At 39.5% G+C, this 12,190-nt stretch overlaps 1 protein-coding gene across 1 annotated transcript in view; it reads left to right on the top strand.

The window, feature by feature from the left end:
* Positions 1-6,095: 6,095 nt before the first annotated feature.
* The window catches only part of LOC144979287 (uncharacterized), a gene marked incomplete in the record, with an annotated part of 12,039 nt that continues 5,944 nt past the window's right edge, over positions 6,096-12,190 (top strand). The window contains 4 exon segments of the mRNA XM_078925908.1: positions 6,096-6,313; positions 8,819-9,039; positions 9,872-10,039; positions 12,163-12,190. Coding sequence (XP_078782034.1) covers positions 8,843-9,039; positions 9,872-10,039; positions 12,163-12,190 — 393 coding nt within the window.

Here is a 12,190-nt window from a genome sequence, read left to right as displayed (position 1 = left end):
AGGGTTGCCAGTTTGGCATTTTATATGCCAGATTCCAAAAATCTGGCATTTTTGAAAACCGTTTGTCATTAGAAAAATCATTTGGCATTTGGCATTTTCATTTGGCATTTTCTTTTCTTGTATATTATACTTCAAATGACACCTTTTCTTAATTATTTCCAACCGTGGTGTAGTGGTTTCGCACTCCACTTAGTAGTCAGTAGGTAAAAAATTACCCCAACAGGAAATTTAGTATCATTCAAAAAAAAAAAAAACAAACAAAGAAAAGAAAACACGCAAGCCACCAGGATATGATAGTAAATTGTCTATCAAAAGTGAGTAGTTTTCTTAGTGGGGGTGGGAGTCAACAGACTTTGGCATTTTTTTTGGAGTGTTTTGGCATTTTTTGAGTCTTCCGTTGAAAAATAATCTGGCAACCCTGATCATCAGTCGTCATGGATTAGGATCGACTTGTTATTCGTTTTTCCTTTCGTTCAATTAATCCTATCTAGTGATCATCTATTCACACTGCAGTCACAACGCGCTTTCTTTTTGACGAAGTGACTATTCTCACCCCCGGGATGCTAGTCTTCATAATAGTATAAAATATTCTCACCCCCGGGATGCTAGTCTTCATAATAGTATAAAAAGTAGTCCACAATTGTTGGTAACAACAAGATATGAAGTGAGTAGAAAAGTGCCAGAAGACAATAGAGAATAAAAAATTTTCGCGGCGGTGGTGGGGTTTGAACCTGCGACCTTATTGGTACGACAACTCCGCCTGGCAGGTGAGAGCGTGGCTCTACCGTGTGAGCTATCCACGAACACAAAAATATTCGTTTCAAACCCAAGTCATTTCTAGATCCCTCTCTCACCCACTTCTGGGACCGCCGATTCGTTCGCCCACCACCATCGCGAAGTATTTTGACCAGCAGTTAAGCTTAATAGCCAATATTCTCAACACAAACATATAACATAGAAACGATTGAGACATTGAGTATGCTCAGGTGTATGGGGTGAATTTTTAATTCAGAAAAGTGAGTGGAGCAGGCACTTATGTTGGTAACAACAAGATATGAAGTGAGTAGAAAAGTGCCAGAAGACAATAGAGAATAAAAAATTTTCGCGGCGGTGGTGGGGTTTGAACCTGCGACCTTATTGGTACGACAACTCCGCCTGGCAGGTGAGAGCGTGGCTCTACCGTGTGAGCTATCCACGAACACAAAAATATTCGTTTCAAACCCAAGTCATTTCTAGATCCCTCTCTCACCCACTTCTGGGACCGCCGATTCGTTCGCCCACCACCATCGCGAAGTATTTTGACCAGCAGTTAAGCTTAATAGCCAATATTCTCAACACAAACATATAACATAGAAACGATTGAGACATTGAGTATGCTCAGGTGTATGGGGTGAATTTTTAATTCAGAAAAGTGAGTGGAGCAGGCACTTATGTTGGTAACAACAAGATATGAAGTGAGTAGAAAAGTGCCAGAAGACAATAGAGAATAAAAAATTTTCGCGGCGGTGGTGGGGTTTGAACCTGCGACCTTATTGGTACGACAACTCCGCCTGGCAGGTGAGAGCGTGGCTCTACCGTGTGAGCTATCCACGAACACAAAAATATTCGTTTCAAACCCAAGTCATTTCTAGATCCCTCTCTCACCCACTTCTGGGACCGCCGATTCGTTCGCCCACCACCATCGCGAAGTATTTTGACCAGCAGTTAAGCTTAATAGCCAATATTCTCAACACAAACATATAACATAGAAACGATTGAGACATTGAGTATGCTCAGGTGTATGGGGTGAATTTTTAATTCAGAAAAGTGAGTGGAGCAGGCACTTATGTTGGTAACAACAAGATATGAAGTGAGTAGAAAAGTGCCAGAAGACAATAGAGTGGGTGAGAGAGGGATCTAGAAATGACTTGGGTTTGAAACGAATATTTTTGTGTTCGTGGATAGCTCACACGGTAGAGCCACGCTCTCACCTGCCAGGCGGAGTTGTCGTACCAATAAGGTCGCAGGTTCAAACCCCACCACCGCCGCGAAAATTTTTTATTCTCTATTGTCTTCTGGCACTTTTCTACTCACTTCATATCTTGTTGTTACCAACATAAGTGCCTGCTCCACTCACTTTTCTGAATTAAAAATTCACCCCATACACCTGAGCATACTCAATGTCTCAATCGTTTCTATGTTATATGTTTGTGTTGAGAATATTGGCTATTAAGCTTAACTGCTGGTCAAAATACTTCGCGATGGTGGTGGGCGAACGAATCGGCGGTCCCAGAAGTGGGTGAGAGAGGGATCTAGAAATGACTTGGGTTTGAAACGAATATTTTTGTGTTCGTGGATAGCTCACACGGTAGAGCCACGCTCTCACCTGCCAGGCGGAGTTGTCGTACCAATAAGGTCGCAGGTTCAAACCCCACCACCGCCGCGAAAATTTTTTATTCTCTATTGTCTTCTGGCACTTTTCTACTCACTTCATATCTTGTTGTTACCAACATAAGTGCCTGCTCCACTCACTTTTCTGAATTAAAAATTCACCCCATACACCTGAGCATACTCAATGTCTCAATCGTTTCTATGTTATATGTTTGTGTTGAGAATATTGGCTATTAAGCTTAACTGCTGGTCAAAATACTTCGCGATGGTGGTGGGCGAACGAATCGGCGGTCCCAGAAGTGGGTGAGAGAGGGATCTAGAAATGACTTGGGTTTGAAACGAATATTTTTGTGTTCGTGGATAGCTCACACGGTAGAGCCACGCTCTCACCTGCCAGGCGGAGTTGTCGTACCAATAAGGTCGCAGGTTCAAACCCCACCACCGCCGCGAAAATTTTTTATTCTCTATTGTCTTCTGGCACTTTTCTACTCACTTCATATCTTGTTGTTACCAACATAAGTGCCTGCTCCACTCACTTTTCTGAATTAAAAATTCACCCCATACACCTGAGCATACTCAATGTCTCAATCGTTTCTATGTTATATGTTTGTGTTGAGAATATTGGCTATTAAGCTTAACTGCTGGTCAAAATACTTCGCGATGGTGGTGGGCGAACGAATCGGCGGTCCCAGAAGTGGGTGAGAGAGGGATCTAGAAATGACTTGGGTTTGAAACGAATATTTTTGTGTTCGTGGATAGCTCACACGGTAGAGCCACGCTCTCACCTGCCAGGCGGAGTTGTCGTACCAATAAGGTCGCAGGTTCAAACCCCACCACCGCCGCGAAAATTTTTTATTCTCTATTGTCTTCTGGCACTTTTCTACTCACTTCATATCTTGTTGTTACCAACATAAGTGCCTGCTCCACTCACTTTTCTGAATTAAAAATTCACCCCATACACCTGAGCATACTCAATGTCTCAATCGTTTCTATGTTATATGTTTGTGTTGAGAATATTGGCTATTAAGCTTAACTGCTGGTCAAAATACTTCGCGATGGTGGTGGGCGAACGAATCGGCGGTCCCAGAAGTGGGTGAGAGAGGGATCTAGAAATGACTTGGGTTTGAAACGAATATTTTTGTGTTCGTGGATAGCTCACACGGTAGAGCCACGCTCTCACCTGCCAGGCGGAGTTGTCGTACCAATAAGGTCGCAGTTCAAACCCCACCACCGCCGCGAAAATTTTTTATTCTCTATTGTCTTCTGGCACTTTTCTACTCACTTCATATCTTGTTGTTACCAACATAAGTGCCTGCTCCACTCACTTTTCTGAATTAAAAATTCACCCCATACACCTGAGCATACTCAATGTCTCAATCGTTTCTATGTTATATGTTTGTGTTGAGAATATTGGCTATTAAGCTTAACTGCTGGTCAAAATACTTCGCGATGGTGGTGGGCGAACGAATCGGCGGTCCCAGAAGTGGGTGAGAGAGGGATCTAGAAATGACTTGGGTTTGAAACGAATATTTTTGTGTTCGTGGATAGCTCACACGGTAGAGCCACGCTCTCACCTGCCAGGCGGAGTTGTCGTACCAATAAGGTCGCAGGTTCAAACCCCACCACCGCCGCGAAAATTTTTTATTCTCTATTGTCTTCTGGCACTTTTCTACTCACTTCATATCTTGTTGTTACCAACATAAGTGCCTGCTCCACTCACTTTTCTGAATTAAAAATTCACCCCATACACCTGAGCATACTCAATGTCTCAATCGTTTCTATGTTATATGTTTGTGTTGAGAATATTGGCTATTAAGCTTAACTGCTGGTCAAAATACTTCGCGATGGTGGTGGGCGAACGAATCGGCGGTCCCAGAAGTGGGTGAGAGAGGGATCTAGAAATGACTTGGGTTTGAAACGAATATTTTTGTGTTCGTGGATAGCTCACACGGTAGAGCCACGCTCTCACCTGCCAGGCGGAGTTGTCGTACCAATAAGGTCGCAGGTTCAAACCCCACCACCGCCGCGAAAATTTTTTATTCTCTATTGTCTTCTGGCACTTTTCTACTCACTTCATATCTTGTTGTTACCAACATAAGTGCCTGCTCCACTCACTTTTCTGAATTAAAAATTCACCCCATACACCTGAGCATACTCAATGTCTCAATCGTTTCTATGTTATATGTTTGTGTTGAGAATATTGGCTATTAAGCTTAACTGCTGGTCAAAATACTTCGCGATGGTGGTGGGCGAACGAATCGGCGGTCCCAGAAGTGGGTGAGAGAGGGATCTAGAAATGACTTGGGTTTGAAACGAATATTTTTGTGTTCGTGGATAGCTCACACGGTAGAGCCACGCTCTCACCTGCCAGGCGGAGTTGTCGTACCAATAAGGTCGCAGGTTCAAACCCCACCACCGCCGCGAAAATTTTTTATTCTCTATTGTCTTCTGGCACTTTTCTACTCACTTCATATCTTGTTGTTACCAACATAAGTGCCTGCTCCACTCACTTTTCTGAATTAAAAATTCACCCCATACACCTGAGCATACTCAATGTCTCAATCGTTTCTATGTTATATGTTTGTGTTGAGAATATTGGCTATTAAGCTTAACTGCTGGTCAAAATACTTCGCGATGGTGGTGGGCGAACGAATCGGCGGTCCCAGAAGTGGGTGAGAGAGGGATCTAGAAATGACTTGGGTTTGAAACGAATATTTTTGTGTTCGTGGATAGCTCACACGGTAGAGCCACGCTCTCACCTGCCAGGCGGAGTTGTCGTACCAATAAGGTCGCAGGTTCAAACCCCACACCGCCGCGAAAATTTTTTATTCTCTATTGTCTTCTGGCACTTTTCTACTCACTTCATATCTTGTTGTTACCAACATAAGTGCCTGCTCCACTCACTTTTCTGAATTAAAAATTCACCCCATACACCTGAGCATACTCAATGTCTCAATCGTTTCCACAATTGTTGTATGTTTAATCCAAAGGTTGTAATGCAGTAATTTGTTAAGTTTCTTGTCACAAGTTGCACAATTAAAAAAAAAAAAACAATCAAATCCAAATCGCAAAAAGCCGGCGACGTTTTTTTCGGTAATCCAATCGGCCGGGGGGGGGGGGGGGGTGAGAATAGAATATAAGGCTGCCTCTATTCTCATCCTCTTGATTACAAATTAGCAATCGTGTTGGAGCCCTGTCGGGAGGCCCTCCGAAAGCTCCTACATCCCCAATATTCTTGTTTTAGTAGGGGGTCTGGGAGGGGGGAAACTTTTTTTTAAGTTCCCCCCCCCCCCCCCACCTCCACCCCTTTCCCAAGCCCCCAACTAAAACATTATAATTATAAAAAAAAAAAATTCCCCCTCCCAAACCCCCTACTAGAACAAGAATACTGGGGATGTTAGAGCCCTGTCAATTGTCGACAAGAAATGACGAGCTTACTCGAGCTCCGTTTACTGAAACCAAAAGTTCGATTCAAAATAAATTATGAGCGAGCGTAAAGTCGTACTGTGTACAATGTACTGTGTACACGCTGCCTAGCAACATTGAAACAACATGGCCGCTAACGTGTTTCCGCGTGTTGTCGATTGAGCACGGTAATGAAAACAAAACCCGCTTATCTGACAATAACAATGATCGATAGACTATTTTAGCATTCGTTCCAAATCAACCGTGAAGACCAGTTTTATGTCTAGATTCTTCTCTCGTGTTGTATACAGTGTGTAACATCGATAAGCCCCAATCAAGTTCAGTTATTCCTTAATTCTGGCACTCAGTCAAGTTATAGTGACTATTCTGTACACGTGGAACTGACTTTCATATAAAATAGCAAAAGTTGATTGAACAAACAGGAGTTTTACCATTACAAAAAAAAAAAAAAAAAAAAAAAATATTGCTATTGTTATTAGAAACATCATTAATTTGAGGAACAAATTCTTGATAAAAGGTGAGTCAATCCGTCTAAATCGTAAATGTAAAGACAGTAGATATCGTAGATCTTGTTATTCTACTGATAGTCAATTACAAAATGAGCTTTTCTTTTTATATAGCGCAATATCTACTAAACGTGCTCAAAGCGCTTTACAAAGGGTCCCTGGCCAACAGCAATAATTAACATGTAGGACGGGATATGGCGCCTGTGAGACGATATTACTTTTTTTTTCTGACAGAGACAACGTTGTTAACGGCCAGGTACTCATTTTACACCCGAGTACGGTGAGAGAATGTGAGTAAAGAGCCTTTTCCAAGGACTCAATTATGCGGCGAGCGAGGCTCGAACCCACAACCTTCCGATCCAAAAGCGAGTGTCAAACCACAAGACCACAAAGCTGCACTAACAAACTACACGTATTTGTTTAGCATTGTTATTCTAGAAGAAACTATATCACAAGTGTTCACAATTAAATCTATAGATTGTATGCGCTTGGCTAAGAAGCTCACAACATTACCCATCCGGAAGTATAACGGACCAACACACAAAACTATGTGTAACCATGAACTTTTATAGTCTGGTTAATACAGTTGGGTGAGAATTACTCATAAACGTGGATAGCAAAAAGCAATAACAAAGACCCGAGTGACGTCAAATTCATTCAATCTATAGCAAAATTCCGAACAATTTATCAATAGTAGCAAATTAGAGAGCAGACACTAGTCTAAGATAACGATCTGAAAATGTGTAAATGAAACAGTACCAGACAAAATGGGAAGAAAAAAACGAGGAAAAAATACCCTCCCCCCCCCCCCCCCAAAAAAAAAAAAAAATTAAAAAATTAATTTTTAAAAAACTTGCCTCGACCGCCCATAGAACCTCAGATCCTCTGATCTCACTTACATGTATGTTGTCATTACATTGTATGAATTATTGGCGAAAGCCTAAGATTAAATTAAATAAACGACGTATCTTATCTTATCTTCTGATTACCGTAATCAGGAGGTGTAGGGTTCGATCCCCGTTCGAGATGGACTGATTTGTGTTTGGGTGTGTGTGTGGGGGGGGGGGGGGGGGGGGTTGAGTTAACTTCCTTGTATTTTTCTTCCAAACTTTTTCAGATCTTTTCAATTTCTCAATGCATAATCATAATAATAATAATAATGTGTTGATAATTATCACATAATATTTGTTTATTGCTTTTTGCCGAGGCCCCAAAGCGCTTTACAAAGTCAGATATATGCACAATCACACACATACACACACACACACACACACACACACACACACACATATATATATATATATATATATATATATATATATATATATATATATATATATATGAGTGTTGGTGGGTACTCGTAGGTACGAAAGTGCTCGATAATGATGGTTAGAGCATATAAAAATAAATAAATTCACTCACGTAATTTTAGCCGAAACGATCGTTTCCAGGTTCTACATTTCGTGAAATGTATATATATATATATATATATATATATATATATATATATATATATATATATATATATATATTAATATCTTAATATGATATACAATAAAATATAGATTTAAAGACAAAAAGAATAACCATCTATTTCTTCAAAGTAAATGTTTATAGAAAAGATATGTATTGGGGTGTTTGATAAAGACAGTCTTATAAATAGTGGAATAGAATTCCATACTGAGAAATCTGTCGCCATATTGCTTTAATTTTGTTTTTGAGGTCAAATCATAATATTATGGTGATTGCCCTCAATACATTAACGAGAGGTAATGGTTTAATTTTGAGGCGCACTGATCAATGATGCCTGTATAATAGTGGGTTTCTTGATTATTAGTCATTCATAGAGCCCCGCAGAAATGTATTTTTAGTTAGTTTTTCTTTTTACCCTGGGTTGTATTGAAATAAATGGTCAATAACAATTGCTTGCTACCATTTGTTTAGGATGCAATGCAAGTCTATAGAAAGTATTTTCTGTCTTGCTGAATGGGTCAGGGGAGAGAAGAATTTATTTTTTAATTTTTTTTTTGACTGTACCAGAGATCTACAATGGTCTCTTTGTTGTGCATTCTATCCAAAGGGCATCAAGCGACACATACTTATTTGCAGGTCTGATAACCCAAATCGTTATGGCCCCATTGTTGTAAAGAAATACTGTCTAACCAACGTACATCATTGACCATCACAACAGTGTTGAAACAGGCCTATAATTGCCTCCGGTTATCAGACCTGCAAATATCTCCACGTAGCTGTAGTCCGTTTATTGCAATAGAAACCAAGATAAAAAATTCAGTTCTATGAGAATCTCTGAGTGGTTATTTAACTCACTCAATTATAGGCCTGGTATCGATACTACTGTTTTGCAGGGACGGTAGTTGAATAAAACTATCTATGTCCATCTCATTTTTAATACATTTTTTCCAATTTTGAACAGAGGCAAAAATCTCTAGGATAGAATGAGTTAAGATGTTTAAAAATATAATATGATGTAACAACAATTTCTATATTACCCATAGTGGTAAGCAACAAAGAAAAGTACCATGGCCGAGGGAGAGCCACAAAGCGTAGAAATTCCATTGGAAGAGACGCCAGAGGAGGAGAAAGGGGAACAACCCACAGAAAAAGATGAAGCGAGCCAAGAACCAGAAAAGTTACCTCCCCTGACGTACATCGATTTTATCCCCCAGTGTCTCGGGTCTCAGATTGATGGGAAGGAACCCAAATTTTCGGATTTTGGGTGAGAAGAAGAATTACGAGTAAACGAGTGCATTTAATATTTTGTGTTCTTTTTATTCTTTAATGTTTATAATTATAATTTCTCTTTTATAAGTTATGTTTTGATTATTTATTTATTTATTTATTTATTTATTTATTTATTTATTTTTTTTTTTTTATTATTTTATTTATTTATTTTTTTTTTATTATTTTTTTTTAATTTATTTATTTATTTATTTATTTATTTATTTATTTATTTATTTATTCATTTATTTATTCATTCATTCGTTCATTATCCGTGTATTCGTGATATGTCAGATTGATTTATTAATTCATCAATTTATTTTAATAATAAATATTTATTGTCCTAAAAAAAAGTGGCAATTTGTCATTTGGTTACACATTTATAACAACACAATATTGACATAGACACACACACACACAGATGGATACTAGTAACATCGTAGTCATCGGGGGGGGGGATACGGCATCAACAACAACAACAACAACAACAACAACAACAACAACAACAACGGCGTCAACAACAACAACGTCATCATCATCATCATCATCATCATCATCATCATCATCATCATCATCATCATCATCATCATCATCACAACAACCTTGCTAATATTTTCGTTACAATCCTTCACTTTCACCATTCCCCTATAACACCATCACCATCTTCATCATACTCCATATTATATTATTTCCTGTAACAAGCAATGATAGGGAAAGCCTGTTTACCATTATGTGATTTAAAATAACAGGCCATTAAACAACATCCATCCATCATTGAAAACATCACTTAAAGATCTCATAATAATAATTTCCTGTTCTCCCCCGTACAGGTCGTTGATGGAACAAGCCAACCAATGGCTGCTCTCAATGCCTCAATTCTCAGTCTACAAATGCGAGACCATCAACACTAAATTGGGTTCGGAGTTCGCAGTGGACAATGATAGCGTTCTGCAACATTACTCCTCTCATGGAAAGAACTCATATCTAAGGATATTGAGGTATTAATAGGCCTATATTTTTAAAAAGAAACCAGAGCATTCATTGAGTTTGAAGTGTGGGCCCAGGAGAAGGAAGAACCTTGTCTGGACGCCGGTTTGGATCATTCTTGGTCTGGCTACTCATCTTCAGCTGTTCTAGCAGGATTGGATCTAGGCCGGCATTACCTTCGGGTTCATGGCAGCGCACAAGCTCCTGTACGACGGCAACGTAGAAAGACTTCGAAGCTGAGTTGACGAAATGAATTTGGAGGTGTAGCCATACGCTACTACTACTACTACGATAGTGCAACACCCAATAGCGCTTTACAGGGGGAAGCTAGGAAAACAGCAACATTTAACACGTTGGACGAGACATGACGCTTTTTAGGCGTCAATACTTTGTTCTGATAGAGACAATGCTGTCAACGGCAAGGTACTCATTTTACACCCGAGTGTGGTTAGAAATTGTGAGTAAAGAACCTTTCCCAAGGAATCAACTATGCGCCGCTCAGAGCTCAGAATCCAGGATCTTCCAATCTAAAGTTGAGTATCATTCGACTAGAGTACACAGCCGCACCGTGGAATTTTTGCACGGGATTTGGTTGGTATCACAAACGATTCCATAACGCGCCCGTGAACTACGAACTACGCAAACACGAATTGCTATGGATGAAAGTGAAAGAAACCCCTAATCTCATATAATAATATGCTAAAAAGCAACATTAGATTTAAATCAAAATTTGATTAGGTCTTGAAAAATTCATTTACGACGTCCTTCATATGAAAGACGTTATTATGAAGTTAGCTCAGCACCCAATCCAATCTAATCCAATCCATTCCAAAAATAGCTGCAGTTTCATGTGATGAAGATTTACGCAACTATGTAGGTGTTGTGGGGTGTTGGGGGGGGGTGGCATTGACGTAATATCTATAATGATCATTGATGAATACCTCTTCGTGTCAAAGCGGTCTTATCTTTGGATGAGCGAGGAAATAGATACTGTGCGCTTGGCTAAGAAGCTCACAACATTGCCATCCGGAAGTATAACGGACCAACACACAAAACTGTGTCTAACTTTGAATGATTATAGTCTGGACAATACAGTTTAGTGATAATTACTCATAAACGTGGATGGCAAAAAAACAATAAAAAAGACCTGAGTGACGTCAACTTCGTTCTATCTATAGATAGTATGCGCTTGGCTAAGAAGCTCATAACATTGCCATCCGGAAGTATAACGGACCAACACACAAAACTGTGTGTATCCATGAATGTTTATAGTCGAGCATTACTCATAAACGCGGATGGCAAAAAACAATAACAAAGACCTGACTGACGTCATATTCGAACTATCTATAGACAACTAGATAACCCCGCCCCTCGAACATCGTCACAATGTAAACAATGGCAGTGATTGGTAAACATAGCGAACAACACCGATTTCACTATCAATGGTATGGCCTGTCTATAATATAAGTAAAATACCCACGATTCTAGCGCTTGATGATAAGAACCAACAGAGAAAACAATCGGTAAACTTAAACGTTTATAATAATATTATGATCGAGAAAATTGTGTTATAACTAGTCACTCATCTGAATGTGTAAAAACAATAACAGTAAATTGTTTCTAAACAACCAACCATGCTTGTCCGACCACGTGTGAAGGTGTGTCACAAATTCCATGATTTGATTGATCAAAAATCTACTGGTCAATACGCTTCAACTGTCGTAACAAACCTTCCCTCGTAATGACGCATGGTAACTTAGTAACTGGCTCTAAATTATCGGAACAATGGCGGACGCCCTTATGAAATATTTCTACTACAAGAATAAAAGCGTATCCAGAGGAAAAAAAAAACCCATTTTAAATCTGATCATGTTTTGACGTTTACACATACTGATCACAAGACATGAAACGTTCTAGCCAGCATGAAGAATAAAAAGCACCGATTTTCTTTGTTTAGAACCACGATGCCGCCGTTGCTGGGCGACGTGACATCAGACTATTGAATCCAATTGAAGTTATAGCCACAAATATGATACCTGAGAGTTAATTTCTATTCTTTAGGGTTGAGAACAATTACAATGCCTTGTATTGCAAAAGACTTTCAATAGTTGCTCTATTTCCATACCTTCTACAGACTTTGGCTGATGCCCAAAGTGGATACC

This window comes from Berghia stephanieae, chromosome 9 (genome assembly GCF_034508935.2).
Source record: "Berghia stephanieae isolate SIO BIC M18660-M18661 chromosome 9, UCSD_Bste_1.3, whole genome shotgun sequence".
NCBI lineage: Eukaryota > Metazoa > Mollusca > Gastropoda > Nudibranchia > Aeolidiidae > Berghia > Berghia stephanieae.
This window is presented reverse-complemented; position numbering and strand designations above follow the sequence as displayed.